We start from the raw sequence: 18,392 nt of genomic DNA, 5'->3' as shown, positions 1-18,392 counted from the left end.
ACGACGAATTCCAGTGACAACATCGCACAGAGCTTGGTTCACAAATGAGTTTGCAGCTGCTGCACTGTTCACTTATCGAGGAACCCGGCTGTCCGCCATCTTCAAGCACAGATATGTGAAGCCACGAAAAGCCGTAGCTGGAATCCACTGACAAGTACGAAGGCGCCTACACGTCAGAATGCCCGTTCGGGTGCATCTACGTCATAAAATGGCTGCGCCCTTGTGTTTCGGAATGAATTATCTATTTTTTTTACATGGTACTGTACCGAATTGGGAGAATGAAAGTGCATTTTGGGGAGAGCTGGATTTGGGCTTTCAGAATATTACAACCGTTCCGACTATTTGGGATATCGGCATAGCTGACCTTTAAAGTCGTACTCGGCTCGCACTTGCTGGCCGTCCACGGAGAGCATCGAATGAGACAGGTCGTAATGGCGGAATTTGTAGGGGTTCGATTGGATGTCGCCGAGAAAGTTGGACGTGGCCAGTAGGTCGACGCATAATTTGGAAGGCACCCTTTCGGGATAGACGTTTTCAAAGTGAGCGTCCAAGCTCCCGGCACTCAAACTCCGCGCTTTGGTTTTCAATCCGCGTAACACGAAGACGGCTGGCGTGGTCTGAAGCTGCCGCTCGTATTTGAAAAACAGGAAAGGTGCCAGCGTCACCTTGTTCAAGTGTAACGTCATTTCTTTAATGTCCACCTCATAATTGTACGTTTTCTTGTCGTTGGGGGCCGATATGAGTTGAAATTCCTCGTTGTTTAACAGGAAAACGACGCGAATTTCGACGGCAGGCACCATCAGGCGCGGCTGTTCAAACAGGTCGGTTTGTCGCTTTGTAACGTTGTTTCGGACCGCGAGGCGAGACGTCGTAATCGTTTTCTCAATGCTCGTCGTCCTCGACAAAGAGTCCAGCCGCGTGCACGGTCTCTTGAGCCAGGGGTGTGGAATGAAGCACGACGTCCAAAATACTCCTGTAGGCATACAACTCGTTGGAACTGACTAGCTTATTGTTCGCATAAACGGTGACCGTCTTAAACATGCCGCTCAACAGATGCTTTATTGGGAAAATGACATCTTTCTCGTCCATTTCTTCCCCGTCCTCGCGAACAATGTGCGCGGTCAAAGACACGAAGCTGCCGTAGAGATCCAAGTGTGCCCTTTGAAAATTTTGAATAGAAAATTCGATCACTGTATTATTTACCCCATTGACCGGATAAAAGAGTTGGTACGAAGTGTCTTCCACGCTCGAATATCATCACATAACTCGTCAGCACAGCGGCGATCGTTGCGACTGTTTTTTGTCTTTCGTTGACATCATGATGGCCGGAGCGCACAGCGGATGTGTGACCCTCACGGCAAACCAAAGATATCTGCAGGGGCGTCGTGTGTCGGCGCCCTTTGTTGTCTTTTGCGACCTTTCTTTCCTTTGTTGTTTCCAGAGCCCTCCATGAAGTACAGCACGTCTCTCCCCGTTGCTATGGCCGTCTTTTTTACTGCACGTGATATTCCTTCGCCGTCGGCCAAATTTCGCGCCAAGCGCTTTATTTGTTGCCAGATGGGAACGATAAACTTAGATATGTTGCTCAACACACCGCCCCCTCGTTGGAAAAGGGGTCCCGTGTACACGAGAATTATTTTGGGGGAATTACGGTACATATTTGAAATTCAACGTTAAATTGGTTCTACCCTTGGACCGCAGCGGTAAACGTCTTCCCGTTTCGTCCGCGAGAACAATCGTCACTGAGGGAATTTCGAATTGAGACAGGTTAAAATACTGGATGTTATCTGACGTGTAGGCGACGACGTTCTTGTCTTTCTCGTAATAAAAGGGTAGCATCTCTAATATCGTTCTTTTCCCGCTCCGCACGCACGTGGGTTCCACGATATCCTTCTAGATGATTATGTTGTGAAACTGGGGTTCCAGTAGTACCTCGACGGAGCTTGTGGCATCCTCCTCCCCCGTGAACACGGTGCGCGATTCGAAGCACAAAAGCATGGCCATGTACGCGGAAAGTCTTAAGGTGGTGGTGCCCTCGGAAAGCTGAATTTTACAATTCTGTTCGGTTCCGTCGAAGCTGAAGCGCCCGCGTTCGCCTACGCGCTGGTTAATCGCATCCAGGAGTGCTTGGGGTGTAGCAAAATAGCCGGGAGGCAGATGTACAGCTTGAAGCAGAGTTAACTGGAAGTCCGCTTCGACCGGGGGAGCAAGAGGGGAGCCGCCCTGGCGGCCTTTAGCAGAAATAAAGGGAGGCAGCATTTCGACATTTCCATTCCAGTCGGAGGGGTGTTCGCTGTGGTGTGCCAAACAGTGCCCAATCAATCTGGCGTTATCAACGCTGCGTCGCCTGTTTGTGTTTTGGGCGATTGCGTCTGAGATAATGTGGAGAATCGATGTCGTGCCACGTGCCTGGAAACAGGTTGGCTCATGGGCACGCGTCATCCGAAACGCTCATTGTGGGATCGAATAAAATGAATCACAACGTCTCACTTTCAGAAAATTTACTGTGCTCAGAATAGAGGATGCGACGAGACTTGAAATAATTAACGATGTTAATCGCAAAACCATCGTAATTTTTTAAATAATAATAAAACAATGCCTTCATGGTGTAGCATCTCACGTTTTTCGGGAGTTTCTCAGAAGAACAGCCAATTAGTACACACAAACATTTGTGTGCATGCTGGCACACAGTCGGGGAGTCACCGTGAAGGATTTCTATTATTGGTATTTCTATTTGAATGATGATCAGAACTAGATTCACTATGACCGCTTGTGCGTCTGGAAATACGTGTTCAGTGTGTTACGTAGGACCATGGTTTGCAAATTCAAAGTAACGTCGCCAAAAGCGACGTGTGAGGCGTGCTCCAATAAGATGGAGGTGGCTCCGCGTTCGCCCAATTCGGGAGGCTTCACCGCACAACTTGCTTCGCGTGATCCCAGCGAAGCGTCGAGCGCCTGTGCGAGCCGAGGGTCCAATTCGACGGGCTTGACATCTACGGGTAAGACAAAGTCGTATTGCGATTTATTGTACGTTTTTGTAGCGCGCGTGCGCGCAGTGGAAGTAGAAGTGAGCGAAACCGAAACGGGGAGCGCCCGCGAGGAGATGACCGCTGGATGCCACCAGCGCTGAGGGCGCTAGGAGCACGTGCATGCGTAGCGGCCGCGGCGAGGCGCTCCACTCACTTGCGCGCTGGCTCTCGTGAAGTGAGAATGTGCGGTCAGTCACTCCGCCGTCCCTGCGTTGCGCCAGTTGATCCTTGACTGTCGTCGGGATCGGACGCACCGTCGCCGGGGAAAAGGTGACTGATTTGCCGTGCCCGATGTTACCGCGCTTGTGTTAAGCCTTTTCTCACATGTTTGCTGTAACGGATAGGCCTTATTCCCAGCACACGCATGCTTAGAGTTGTTTAGCAGTGACCCGTAGTGTACCAAGCCTGTTGACGCACATTTAGCGTTGTGAGCCTAGCATTTTGTGGTTGTCGTCTTGTGTTACCTGTTGAATTTCGTAGCGTTGTGCGGTGACGCTGAAGTTAGTCCTAACCGGTCGCCCCTAAGCCTTTTCCCAGATGTGTACTGTTTTCTCCGTGCTGTTTAGCAGTAGCGGTTTGACCTTTCCCACGCGCTCTGGCATGCCTAGACTTGTTGAGCAGTGTTGCAATTTTACCTGCCGCTAGTATCTTGTTCTCTGTCTTTCTCGCATAGAGCTATGATGGTGGCTCCATCTGGTGCGATGCCTTCCACCTAGGTAGCCAATTGTCGTCGATCTTTGCAACTACCAGCCGTCAACAAGCAACATGGCGGTCGCTGGTCACTCGTGTGTTCCGGAGCGGTTTCTTCGCCGCGGCATCGTTGATTTTCGAAGAAATTGTTTCTCTCCACTCTATTTCTATTTTTTTTTTACGGACACAGGTTGCCTCTAACACACAGCTGGTCTGGACACGAGTTAGATGCTCCCCAATTAATGTGATGACTCTTTGTAGGGTGCTGATTAATGTGAGGGGTCCCATTTAACTCTAATTGCTAATTAAATCGTGTTTAGACCAAATTGTGTGTTGGCGGCAGTCTGTGTCCAGTCATTACTACTTGCGGTAACAGGGGTGTCCATTGTTGTACTATGGCGATTGCGGAAGTGAGCTCGCGCTGCCTATGCAGCGTTTGCTGGTTTTTGATGCGTGTACCCGAGACATGCCAATAGAAACTGATCAGGATCGCTGTCGTTGTTTCATTGGCACACACCTGGAAACTGGTTTGTGAACCCGCACAGGTAATCCGTAGCACTCTGCACTGCTTCAGTGAATAAAAACTCGGGTCAGAGTAGAGCTGACGACGATTCTCCTATGAATGTTCCCTTTGCTCCCCTGCCTTATTCGTTTTTTTTTCGTCGCCGCTACTTGTGGAAATAGAGATGACAGTTAGCTAGACAGTTAATTAGACAGTTGATGCATGCTATCTGCCTTGCGGACGTAACGGGCAGCGTGTTGGTTCTTCTCAGTGCGCGAAGCTCTCATCTTTTCCGCTGGCGCAGTACCACTGACGATATCCCTTTTGTACATAAAAACGATAGCATACGATGCACTGAACTCTCTAGCTTGTATCTTTTAAAGAAGTAAAGAAAACTTGCACGCCGTCACATCTCACGAAATGTTTTCCATTTCGGGAGAGCGGATATTCCATATATGTGCGCATGCTGACACACTTTTCATGAAACACAAATATGTAAACAGGTGAGTGAGAACGGGAACTCAGTAGAACCCTGTTGAAAAAAGCCAAATAGGTTGTATGCGGTCCTATTTATCCTATACAAATTTATGTAGGATCCTTTATGTCCTATTTTGTATCATGTGGGAAAGTTGTGGGATCCTTCATGTGCTATATTCATTCACATATAGGTGAGTCATACGATCCTACATGTCTCATATTAGGCTATATATGAGAGTTGTGGTGTCCTACTTGTCCCATATGCGGCAATATAGGAGAGTTGTAGGACACTACATTGCCTATATCCGGCTACGAGGAGACTTGTAGGATCCTACAAGGCATCAAAAAGGAGCTATGGGAGATCTTACGTGACCTGTTTGGTTTCACGTGGGGAGGACGTGGGGAATTATTTTGAGATATGGAAGTGATATATTAACGCAGCAACAAACGTTATTTGAACAAACTGGGCCTCAAAACTGGGGCCCAGAACGAACTAGTTATATTCAATCACGTTTGCCATGATATATTTTTTAGGTTGAAAACAACTGAATGGACTGGTTGCATTCATTTATGGAACATGCATAGAGTATGTCCATTACCAGTCGACGAAACATCAAGCATACAATGATGCGTGCATTCCTTTGAGTGCTATTTAAGCACGGACTTCGACAGCCGTGCGCAACCGGTCGAGGTGGCGGGTGAACCCCATCGAGCGACATTGCGGTGTCGATGGGCTTCTCGGTCTAATATCTAGGACTAAACCTGTTCTATCAGGACGCGGTTTGTTGTGACGGATTCCCCAATCCTTCCCCTTCACGTGCACGCTCACGGCTGGCAGGAAATCCTAAAAGTAGTCGAGATACTTGGAAATTCCAGGCCTCTCTCTGCACTTCCGATAATTCGGAGCTCCGTAACATCCGCCCCGCTAGTGAGGTCGACGCCAGAATTTCCGTCCTAGTAGGACTTGAGTCGCTCTGCGATCGGTCAAATGGAACCATGGGTCGGCCTTTAACGGTTCGGGGGTTGTGGGCAGAGACGCCTTCGTAACTCTGTTTTTCTCAACTTTGGGGTCCTTTTTCGGAAGGAAGCCCGTGTCGGACAGTTTTCATCTTTCTGGAGTGTACTCGCCTCAACTCGGTGAACGTGGCAAAATTTACTACAGCTGTGAGTCTTCTGGTTCTCGAGCTACCGGTTTCTGTGTTTACATTCCTCCCAATACATGGGACTGCCGGCCGTTTTTTCCTAAAACGTTTCCATTGCACCTACAGAGTCGTGTTTGACATAGTTTTGAAGCTCTTGACGTGCTCTTACTAACCGCTTTAATCCCGTAAGCGCGCGACTTCCCGTTCCCCAGGTTTGGGCTTTGGAGTTGGAGGGTCATGGCGCTGGCGCCAGCAAGTCTGGCTGACGCCGCTCGAAGACGCTTCCGTGGGTGCCGTTCCTTTAGTGCCGTAATCTCGCTTATCTAACGTCCAATTTACTGGAAATTTTGGATGCGCGTTCTCCGTTCTTTGCTCTACAACTTTTCAATTCGCACCCCCCATCTATTTACTACAGGTTATGGCGTTATTCCCGAAATTCTTTAGGCTGACTCTCCTTCTGCAACATTCGTCCCTGTTTCTAGGTTTGAATCCTGCGGGAGATCTGAATCACCTATTAACGGATTCGTGCACTCCAAACACCGAACGGCTAGAACCTTGCGGGATCTTTCTATCTCTCTCCATTGTCGAGTGAGGACAACATGGCAACAGCGGCTCGTTATACATGGGGCTGGGGGCATTTTTTTTCGATATCAGTTGTTTGTTGGCGTAGAAATGTGATTGAAGACTTCACGGGGAAAACGTCCTCTTTCTAATGGCGCTGGTCGCCCGTACGCGCGACTTTCTGCTTCCTTGATGTAGCGCGAGGAGAGCCGTTACAGGCGGCGCGCCCTTGGAGCTTGGAACGCTTGGAATGCCTCCAGCTCATTTGGAAGGGAAATCTTAGAAGCGTTCAGACGCGTGTCCAGAGAGCTCTCGTTCGGGAAGCGTCTTTCGTCGTAGTTTTGGTGGTTTTGGTGCCCCGCAGTGCTGTGACTGTATTTCATGCCTTACTAGTGGTGTCTGGACCTGTTGCTGTGTGTGTACCTTGGAACACCGAAAGCTGTTGGATTTCGTGAATTGAAGGTTAGTTGTGTTCATATAATGCCATGTTTTATGCACCTTTTCCTGTGTATTCTTCCTAGCGTGTGGGTTCCTATAACTTTATCCGCTCAGTGCGATTATTGCCCTATTGTTACCTATTGCCTTATCCTCCATCTGTAATCTCGTGTTCTTACCCTGTTGGTTAACCTGTATCATCACTTAACATCAGGTTGAAGATATCATGTGTGATGCTTCAGCGGCCCTGCTACAGGGCACCAGTGCTCTAAAGATACAGATCTTCCTTTTTTGGTTATTAATTCATAATAACTCAGCTTGAGTCATGCATATTTTCCCAGAGTGTGGAAGAAATATGCACAGAATGTAAATAATCGCGGATATTATAACTCAACGTGCATTGTTTACACCCTGTTCAGGTAATACCTTACTGACACCCTTGCTGTAGCCCCAGTTGTCATCGTTAATTGATCTTGCTGCTAACAAACAAAACAATTGTCTTTGGACCTCAAGTAACAGCATATGTGGGAAGTCTGGTTAACCTGTGCACGGGTTTTGGCACATTTTATGTGACACATCATGTATATCCCTTGTTAAATCTAGCTTCCTAATTCGCTTTATTGTTTCAGATGCCTCCAAGAAATATATCTTAGAGCTATCATCTAGCATGATCTGTAAATGTGTTGAAGACACTGTACATCAGGCAAGAGTGTGATTGTTCAACAGACATGTCAGAGAGATGATGAACGATATCAATAAAAAAAAGAAAGAAGCTGCATGATTTGTTATTTCCTAATATACACAGCACAATAGGGTGCACAAAATATACGGGATCTCCACGAGAGACTTGGTATTCCGCCATTTTAGCGTGTATGTAGGAACCTATTTGCATGTAGGACCCAACGTAGGTCCCACAATCAAATAGGATCCTGTTTATATGTAGGATCGCATTTGCATGTAGGTCCCGCAACCAAATAGGATCCTGTTTATATGTAGGATCGCATTTGCATGTAGGACCCACAATTAAACAGGATCCTATTTGTATGTAGGTTCCTTCATCATGTAGGACCTGGTGTCATAATACCATATGGAGTCAAGTAGGAATTTCCAACAGGGAAGAGAGTGAGCCTGTGGTCTGTGCAACGCATACTATTCCTTGATATGCTCAGGACATCTGAACTTGCGGTGTCGCTCTGGCAAGGGGTCGTACTAGCTGACTAGCGAGAGTGCTAACGTACTCGGTGATTGCATGCCAATTTGCAGAAAGGCCAGGATTAATGATACTGCAGGCTGAGCTCATAGACTGTTCCTTCTCCTCCTTGCTCTTTCTCCTTGCAGCTCCATGTGCTTGCTTCTCCTCAATATTGGTGGCATACAGATTAGTGGCAACTTCATATAAGCGGATCGAGGCGTCGAGTTCAATTCGCTCATGTAAACGATGTTGAGTCGAGCTGAAGCCACGCAGAGTCGAGCAGCGTCAACTCCACAGCGGGGGTGGGTTGACTCGCTCGACGCGATCACCGAAGTGCATGTAAATGCGCTCGGGCCGAATTCTGATCGAGCGAACTGTGCGACCGAGTCCATCCTGTCGCTGCGTCCGAGACAGCCATACGGTCAGTGCAGGCCAGCACAAGCGGGTCCAGAAAGAGAAACTGGAAAACGCATTCACTGCGACCGGCTCCCATTTGAGCGACTTCATGTAAGCAGTGTTGGGTCCAGTTCACCTCGACTTGGCAGCAATCTGGAGCCGCTCTGTCGAATTTATATAAACACGGCTGCTGATGTGGGTCCGCTGTATGAACAGGGCAGCGGTGGGGAGGGGTGTATGTATTATTTTGTCAGAAAAAGTCGGCCAGCAAGGGCGGCATGCTATCTCTCACGCAAATTGACTGTTTCCGAATTATCTCGATTTACGTTCGACGTAGCTTGCCGATTCGAGTGCCGGGAAAAACTGTTCCATCTCTCCTGCGCAGTTCACTGTGCTGCTTATTCTGCGTGACTCAATCAAGGGATGTTACGAGATGGCGTCAGAATGTCCCTGAAACTTCGGAGATTCTGGTATACGTCTTATCTCTTCCAGTGTGATCGAATACAGCAGGGCTTGTGTTCCGGAAATACTCGCAAGACCAGGATGCGATGAAACGTTTCTTCTTGACCAGTTCTTTAAGGACATCAACGCCGACTGTGGAACATCGAAGCCAGTCTGTGAGTATCAAATAAAAAAGAATGGCAGGGGCATACAACATGTTACATGGCTTGCGTCAACAATTGTGTCTCTAAATCTAGCGATACAATTGCCATATTTCACAAGCACTGCTGCCCCTGCTGCCATTATCGTCCCAATAATAATTGAAAAATTTGAAGTCTACTTTTAACTCCTTTATCCTGTAATATTTATCTTAATAAAGCTGGTGGTGTGACCAGCCTAAGGCCATACATACCACTATGTTCAACAACATAACACTCACTGCTGGTAACAACGACAGGTAGGTACTTCTCACTACCTTCACGGCTTCACTCTTTACGTAAGCTACAACACTTTATGAAATGGTTGTCCCAGTTAGTACTTAAATACAACTCGTGAATGAACCTGTCGTAACACCCAAAATGTTGGACTATTATTCCACTCAAAAGCCCTCAGTAAACACACAAGTGTGTGTCGGTAGCTTATATGGGCCAGAAACGGGGCCGATCTATCTGAACAGCCTGTACTGCGATGAGCCTCATTGCTCGAAACCACATGGTCCTTTGACGTGGAATAAGCGTCGCTCTTTTTGTGCTCAAGAGGTTTGGGGATTTTGTTTCGACTCATTTGCATAGCAAGCTTTAGCGATTTCTTCGTTCCGCACATCACCACCATTAATGGCGTAGAGTATCGCCCCTCGCGATGATACTCCCCATTTATCATCCTAAAATAAAGCTGTTGTTTTACCGATTGCTGCTTCAAAATAAGTGTTCGTTTGAAGATACGTTAGACAACTCGCGTTTTGCCCAAAAAATGTAGGACCAAGAACCAAGTACCATGTGTGCAAGATATCATCGCTGTTTCTCTCAGTTTTTCTTGTTGCAAAAGTCTAAGCAATGAAATACCGCCCTGTACATAATCAAGCTGCATACAGGTTCGCATAATCAAGGCAGAAGGTAACTTTCTACTTGTTTATCTAACTAGAACCAGCCGTGCCGTTCACTTTGTTGCCTGTCACGTCATATAGTGCCACGCAATTCGCAAAACGTTGAAAGTGCAATGATAGAGCTGTACATTTCTGAGTGACTGGAAGAGAATTGCGCGATTTTCTTTCAATTCAATGAACTTGTGACAGTAGCTGAAATCGAGGAGGGCCGGAAAGACATATTTACCAGAATGTCAAAAGAGAAAACGAAAATCGAAAAGAGATTAGTGTACAAGCACGAAATAAAAATGAGAAAGAAAAAAGAATGTATTATTGGTGTCTCGCTTTTTCTCTCTCAAACTTTTTCCCCTCTGTTATGTTTCATTTTCAATTCTATTGTAAAAGATCCCAGCTGCGCGGAGTTAGGTGTACCACTAGTACACAGGGATATGCAGAAAAAGAAAAGAAAAGATGTTTCATCATAAAGTATCGTAAAGAACCCTAAAATCAAGAAGAGCTGCAATCCTTTCAATTGAATACAATTGTGAAAAGCAGGGGAGGTAAAGGACACAGGCATAATCCCAACAACGAAAAAAAAAACGAAAAGAGGCACTGCACCTCAAGCATTATCACGATCTAGACGTCGATGCCAATGACCACACCCTTGAAACTAATAATAATAATTCCGAGCTTTACGAGCCATCATGTTCGAGCGTAATAGACGACTGGCACAGGCATGGCTGAGGCCGTCCGCGCAATGCGTGCGCTGGAAGACCTGTTACCCGCATTTCCATCTAGAACTATACCAATAATAAATAAATGACTAAAACAATACAGAGGGCGCTCTAAGATAAAACGAAAGAAACTGGGAGCAGCAATGCCATTTTTGCAGCCAGACGGACACTCAGCGGAAAAGTACTTGTAACTACTGGACGTCCGAATTACCTGGAAGTCAATATGATACGGTATTGACTGTTTCCGAGAAAATGCGAGACAGCAGAATCAACGGCAATCATTATTTATTGACCCTTGTCTTATCAAAAAAGCTGAAACAAGCACTACTTTGATGTTGAAATCGCCACATATTGATACGTAATCAGCAGACACCGGAACTATGCACTTCTCGAGCGAAGAGACGACATGACGTTCACCTTATCTGGTGGTGGTAGTGGTAGGTATGGGATGCTTATCGTAGTCACATTCAGGCGGGAACATCACTGTGGGGATCGAGCGCCCTTTGCGGACTTCACAGGGAACTGTGGCGACATATGTCTTAAAGCGACTGAGGAAAACACGCCGAAAACACCCAGACAGGACAGCCGGCATTCGGATTCGAACCCGGTTCACCTCCCAGTCACATAGTACCCACAATGCCATGGGAGCTGGGCCGGAAAGCGGCATATTAGGTCAACAAATCAGCCTTTAGTTCAATCGGCTTATTCGATATAAAAAACACGTGACCCTCTGACGTGTGAACACCCGTCGCAGGTTTTGCGCACGAGAGTGGCGTGGCTTCAGTTCTCATTTTACACCGCAAAATTGGCAATTATTCTTTATAAATAATACTATACCATAAGCAATTTATGTTATAAATTGTGTTATCGTTTACGGATGTTTAAAAATAGAGGATAAATTCGTATGATGACTGGGACCAATTGTGCTGTCTTGCATTCCTCCACAAAGGACTAACTCAGTTAAGTTTCACTTTATTTCATTTCATATTCCTCTTTTGCACGTGCATAAATATTATTAGACGTGAGAACAGTGAAAAAGAAAACTGTGTTAAGCAGCTTCAGCGCCGCGCCGCTAAACACGATGGCGGATAAATAAGCGCCGTTATTTTGCAGATTTATAACTCTTACTTCATGACCGGATATATCCGCCACAGGGGTTAACCGTCACGGCTTATATAATCCTCCACGTTATACGTCACGTGCTCTATGCGCCGCGTCTCCTGTACGTCCCCAGTGTTATGCGCTGAGCCCTCTATTGGCTTCAGTCAGCATACGCTATTTCAAATAAACGCTATGCCTCCAATCACCACACTTCACTCACCTATGTGGAAAGCAAATTCGGTATATCTTTATTGACCCAAGGCACACAAAGATCATACAGCACCGATACTTTTGGCATGTATGAGGCCTGCTGGTGTATTTCTGAGGAAGCAGGTTGTTGCATTTTCACAACATGCCCGTGCGGTTCTTGCAGGTGATCTTGGTGGAAACATGTGCAATGCAGAATAACAGTGTTCCATTTGATATGCTTGTGTCGAAATGCATTGCCCAGATGGCAAATTAGATACAACAGCAACACACATTAAGCTGAAAAAGCTACCTAAACATGCTGTTGCCTTGCCGATTCGACAAATTACAGCACGTAACAGTACTCCACCAGGAACACAAATTACTGATGAACCTGTAGGACACTGTAGTGGATGAGTCACTTGAACATACAAGGACTTGTTCAATTGAAGTTGAGGGACAAGGATTACCATGGCAAAACCAATGTGGGTATGATGCCCGTCCATTCTCACTCTAGTGGGCTGCAGTGTACATAATATCGCACAGTACCTCATAAACAACAGAATTAAATAACAGCACAGTTATCAACGCTAATATACAGTTAGGATGGCAAGATATTAAGGACACATCCGTTAAATCGCCAAAATATCCTGCAGTAAAATGAAAGCTCGTAGGTGATTTCCACATTATTCGAGATCCCAATAAGAGGCATCTATGTTTTGCATCTAGTCTCTCTGGCCCAGGTTTGTGAAAAAAACCAGCGCAGACATTCAAGGATTTCTGCAGTTACTCGAATAGTTGGTGACACTCTTTCGTTCACATGTCCACAATCTTCTACATACAAGCGCTGTCATTTTTATCGTGTTAATATGCCTCTGTTTCTAATTTGTTATTGAGACATGAATTATGTCGCATAGATACGATCTGACAAGGTCGTTGTTTGAAGCGGTCAAAAATGAACGCCTGCTGCTACGAATGATTCGAAATATCGTTCGAATTTCGTTCCCCGAAATATTTAGATGAGTGTTCCCCCAGGCCGATTTCACGTCAGGTCACGCAGGCAGATCCCATTGACCTCCAGTTTTTTATTTTTATTTAGAAGTTCATCATACATGATGATAAACAATAATCGAACGGTTTCTATCGAATAGCTTTTATGCAAAAAAAATCGAGAAAATCCGACCTTGAATTCGAGTGTTTCACGTTTTGCCATTTTTGGAAGCGGTATCTCCCCAGTTTTAGAAGAAATTCTTGCGTTCTTTTAGTATGCATCCTTTAGTATGCGTCCAGGCCAGCAGGACAATCGCAAATTTTGGTGCGCAGGTCGAATGCTCTGTGATATAGAAAGTGGCGAATATGCTCTCTAGTGGAATTTTGTTCCAAATTCGACGCGTGATTTCGCTGGTTGTAGGTGTCCCCACTGCTACATTTAGTATCATTTGTTTTCATATTTTAATGCTCTTTCATTTTATCATTCATATTATATTTTATCCACCATGCGTGTGTATCCTACGCGTATCCGCTGAAACAGGCAAACGTTTAGACATAATTAAAGAAAAAACACGGAATTTTACGCGCCCATATTCCGAAAAGACCACTTTGTATTCCAATTATGTTTTGCCAATGCATTGCCAGGCCTTAGACCTTTTGTCTACCACAGGGAAAAAAACTGCTTCAAATCCTGCACACGAGCGATAAGCGCGTTAAAAAATGGTCGTATCAACGGCGTTTGTACCTGTCTGAGAGGGGCTGGCGGTATTGCTGGTTGGCGGTTCTCTGTCGTTGTCCTGTGTGGTTGCAGGACGGAGTGTCGCCAGTTAAGTATGAAAGAAGGAAAAGTTTGACAGGGAGGAAAACTAAACACGAGTGCAACATAACGTAGCAACACAATCACTGAAAGGTGATTTACCGGTGTAGATGTACAGAGCTTCGTTTCCTTCCTCTGAGGCGACCACGAGAGCTGTTTGTGCTGGCAGCATGGTTAATATTTCGTAAACATGCTCGGAGGGTATACTTACCGGCACTTTCATGACCGCCCGGCGAATGCCACTTGTGCACGGATGCCCCGACTGGCAAGTTCGGTGAGAGTTGCACGATGTCAACGGTGCGTTCAACGGAAGCGATGTCGCAATGTGTCACAGCCGTGGGGAGACTGCCCCAAAAACCAGCGCCGTCCGCCTAACTCTAACCCCCAGCAGGACGCCGAATGGTGCACGCAACGTGATGCAACGTCATCTTATTGCGTGATTTTTCTCGTTATCGTTTCGGTGGCGCTGTGGATAAGGCTGCAGGCAATTAACGAGGGCAGTAAAATATAAAAGGTTTGATCCGCCACCGGGTTTTACCACTGAAATATCTATGTGGAACAAGTGAAGCTGGGAACAGGGGATATTCCATAGGCAAGTTATCAAAGGCGGACTCATGCTTTGTATTATGAGTACCCAAATATATCATACTGTTCGTTTTCAGGCTTGGCGTGCAATCAAAAAGAAATATCAGATGCGGAAGATGTGTGCTTGAGGAAATACGAACAGGAACACGGAATCATTTCTAGAGGCCTGATGTCCGGCAACGACAAACGACTGTGCTGGTAAGCTCTTCGTCGTGTGCGTTCGGCGGTTTTACTGCGGCATCATGATAAATAAGAAAATGCGTGAACAATTTTAAATTTTGCTGAATGGTTTGCTTATATGGGCCAAATGTAGGAGCAGAACTCTGCAGAATGCTTGACACCCCCCGTGCAAGGCAAATACTTTGTTGTTTTAGGTTCAGACACCTGTCGATAATGATACTTCAAGCTGCCTACGGTTCCTCATAAGCCACTGGCAGCACTCCAAGGAATTACGGTGTACTGCTAGAGAGGACAACGCGCTGTGGGGTTTGGTTTGGAGAAACATTAACGCGAATACTTCGCGTCATTTCACCAAGCGCCCTAGCTGTCGGGTCCAGCTGAGACATTACGGTTGCGTCTGCGGAGACGAAAGAATCCGCTAGTCTCCTCATGCCTTGTGGATGGGTGGATGAATAGTCGCTTTTCTCGATCGCAGCGCCATGGATAGCGCTGGAGTTAGGCAAGCTCCATGGGATGCGGCTTTTTGAGGCGGCCGCACATTCTGCGCGGAATCTGTTATGGCATGCGTTCCCTTTGTATTTAATTTTCATTGTTTTTACGAATGCAATTCCTAAAGTTGCTCAGTTACAGGTGGTTGGACAATACAATCCTGGGTGCAATGTCTCCTCGCGTCTTCCAGAACGATTCCAGACTTAAAAAACTTCCAAAACCGGCAGGTCGCACGGTTGCATTTGCAACAATGCAACTCTACGACCATATGAGGCACACACCGGGTATAGACGGAAGTGTGTGCATTAACTCGCAATATGCAACACACGAAGCAGACAAAGCGGTTGTCCGCCTAGCGTCCTGTCGTCCGAACACCATGTCTACGTTTCATCCAACCCGAGTCGCTCGCATCAGCCCTCTTGCTGCATCCATTTTATTTCCATCGCAGGAATCGCACACGCTCATACATGCATCCTATATGTATTTCTTTATTTTAAATATAACCAAGTACTTGAATGGGATATACAACAAACAACTGCGCGTTTACAGGGCATGTCAGTATGAAGTATGCACAAAACACATTACATACCGTTGCACACAGCGCCGTTCATAGCGATCTTAACGCACATCTGGCTGTGTTCTCTCAAGCCTCATATTCGCCTGCGAGCAGAAGTTAAAAGCAATGGTAACAACGTAAAAAAAACGAAAATGTCTGACACATCGACTACATATACCTTAAAAACGGAAAAAATCCTGAAAATGAAACCCCCCAAAGCGCCAATTGCTTGACATCCATCACGCACATTCTCACGCTTCGACGTTTGGTAACAGACTGATGAATAATACGGCGGGGGAGGGGGGGGGGGGACTTGCACAAACGCTTCCTCTTAAGCCCTGTTGAATGTTGCACAGAATGCAAAAACAATAGTTTCAAATAACAGCAGTAATACAGAGTTATCACGGCACATGTACTTTTGTGGAAATATTCAAAAAAATTCAACGATTTTCAAGGCGGACGGATCACTATGTGGTGCGGCTTTGAAAACTTGTTACAACGCGCCCTCCTTGGCCTAGGCGCCACCGGCCAGCCTCCGCGACATTGGGCAACAGCTATTTGATTTGTTAGGAATAATTTCAATTACAGATTTCTATTCAATTTTCATTTCCTTAAGTGACATATTTTTCGATACAATGCGTATTCTGGAATTTCAGTTGTCCGAATAAGACCAGTTCCTCGAATTAGTTCATTTGCTGCACGTACGTACAGCGTTCTTCCTAATCATATCATTACTTAATTTTAGAATGAGCATGTACTGTCGGTCACTATTACGCCCATTCCTCCAACAACTGGCGTCTCACCTATTGTATTACCAACATGCCCACCAGCATGGTTGATCTCGTTAAATCAATTGGAAAACAGTTTCTCATTGATACCCATTAGAACAATTCTTCCAACTGACTTCTCATTCCTTGTATTGGCGGAGTCTGTCATACATAAAATGTTGGATCTCATTAAATCAATTGCAAATCAGCCTTTCCCATTGGCATCCATTAAACCAATTCATCCATTCGGTTCGTTATTCCGTGGATGCGGTCTTCGCCACACAACGCAGCGGAACCCAGTTTCGCGAAGGCAGCTCACTGCAAACGTCCAATTCAGTCAATGATAAATAGTCGTCCTGCACACGTTGGACGAATTGGCAGTCCTGTTTCTCATTGAATCTAATTAAAATTGCGGGAAGAATTCAATGTGATCATGATTCACGTGATGATTCACGTGATCACGTGTCTTGTATTCCCTGCAGGGTTGTGCTTCAATGTCACGTGTTGTCTGTCTTACAATCAGGAGCTGGTTTGTAATTAGTGCGAATAGTAATAGTAGAATTTATTAGCCACGAGAAGGTCCGGGTCATGTAACAGATATCTGTCTGCTATATTTTGCAGCATGTTGGACTACAAGAAGAATTGTGTTCCAGACCAATTAAAACCAAAAGGTTGTGGTGAACAACTTCTTCAAAATTATGTTGCAAAGATGCAGAGTGAAATGAGATACCAATGTGCAGCATCGAACTCGATGTGTGAGTATAACCACAGGAAGAGCGCTGGCGCATAATGCATCCTACATGTGTTCGGGGAACAGTAGCTCTGATGACGTCGGTGGCAAAGGCCACCATATCTCAGGCGGAGTGTGTTCTAACTGGTTATAGCCTATGCTGTCTTCCGTTGTCGTTTTAAGGATTGCTACATTTTTTATATCTTTTAATGCTCAATTAATTAGTAATGGTGATTGCAACTAAGGTGGTAGTCTGACCAGCATTATCGCACAATTATTTATATATTCAATATGATGGCACTGACAAATGACCAAATTCAAAGAACCGTATCGTTAGCGCAGGGAATTGAGGGCGTGGCATGAAATTTGTGAGTGAGATTACTCCTTCGACACGCAACGCTTATCGGCAGGGCCTGATTAGCGTTGCAGCTCGTGTTTGGAGAAGCGACACAAGAAGGCCAAACAGAAGATGACGCTTCCCTGTGGGGGGAGGCGTGATGTAGGGGGAAGGTGCAACGCTTCCCTGCTGGGTCAGATCATGCTGCACAAACTGAATGCGTCAGTATACGTAAAAGCCAACAAGGCACATGCGAAAAAACACAGAAAAACAACGGCTCTACACTTATGATAGTTGCAACCAAATGGTGTATTTTCTCGAACTTTCTCAATAGTAGTTTTTTATTTCCTTTTAAAAGTAGAATTGTTTGATATGTACAAGGTGTGTTTTATTCGATACATATTTTATTGGAAAGCGTTGAGAGCAGCACTGATGTCATCTTCGTAGGCGACTTATGCGGTCAGGCGGATACCCGTAGGGCAGTGTATGCAAGTACTGGACGAAAAATGTTAACTTCATTATTCAACGAAGTCATTGCATGTTTTCTGGGAAACGTCCATTACTGAAATCCATCGTCCTTATGAAACAGCCAAGAAGCGAACGAACCTTGTTATATAGATTGACAAACGTTTGCTATGCAAGTGAACCAAAACAAGGACAACGTACGTATCTACGTACGCGCTACGCCAGTGCCGTTTCTGTCGGCGGCGATTGGTCAACTTTGGGTATGGTGGTCCTGTGGCGCCAGGCAGTGAGGTACTGGGGTTCTAATCCCGGTGTCAGTTGTGCTGTCCCGGTTTATCGTGGGTTGTCCCTCAGACGCTGTGACATATATGTCGGAGAGTTCCCTTCGAAGTCGGCCCAGGACCCACTTTCCCCAATAGCGGTAGTGGTGACGTTGCCCACCCCCGTGAGCTTGTGGGTCACACGCAGAAAAAGAAAAGAAAAGTACAAAGACGAGGCTGGGAGCGAAC

At 45.9% G+C, this 18,392-nt stretch overlaps 2 protein-coding genes across 2 annotated transcripts in view; both read left to right on the top strand.

Annotated features, from left to right (window-relative positions):
- The window catches only part of LOC135373937 (uncharacterized), a 205,062-nt gene that overhangs the window by 128,697 nt on the left and 57,973 nt on the right, over nucleotides 1-18,392 (top strand). The gene's annotated exons all lie outside the window — the stretch shown is intronic.
- Nucleotides 8,275-18,392, top strand: part of LOC135373962 (uncharacterized) — a 31,055-nt gene continuing 20,937 nt past the window's right edge. The window contains exons 1-4 of the mRNA XM_064606993.1: nucleotides 8,275-8,330; nucleotides 8,917-9,041; nucleotides 14,437-14,557; nucleotides 16,973-17,106. Coding sequence (XP_064463063.1) covers nucleotides 8,275-8,330; nucleotides 8,917-9,041; nucleotides 14,437-14,557; nucleotides 16,973-17,106 — 436 coding nt within the window. The remainder of the gene's footprint in view (nucleotides 8,331-8,916; nucleotides 9,042-14,436; nucleotides 14,558-16,972; nucleotides 17,107-18,392) is intronic.

The sequence above is a fragment of the Ornithodoros turicata genome, unplaced genomic scaffold (genome assembly GCF_037126465.1).
Source record: "Ornithodoros turicata isolate Travis unplaced genomic scaffold, ASM3712646v1 Chromosome36, whole genome shotgun sequence".
In the NCBI taxonomy this organism is placed as follows: Eukaryota; Metazoa; Arthropoda; class Arachnida; order Ixodida; family Argasidae; genus Ornithodoros; species Ornithodoros turicata.
Note: the sequence above shows the minus strand (reverse complement) of the source record. Positions and strands in the feature narration are given on the sequence as shown.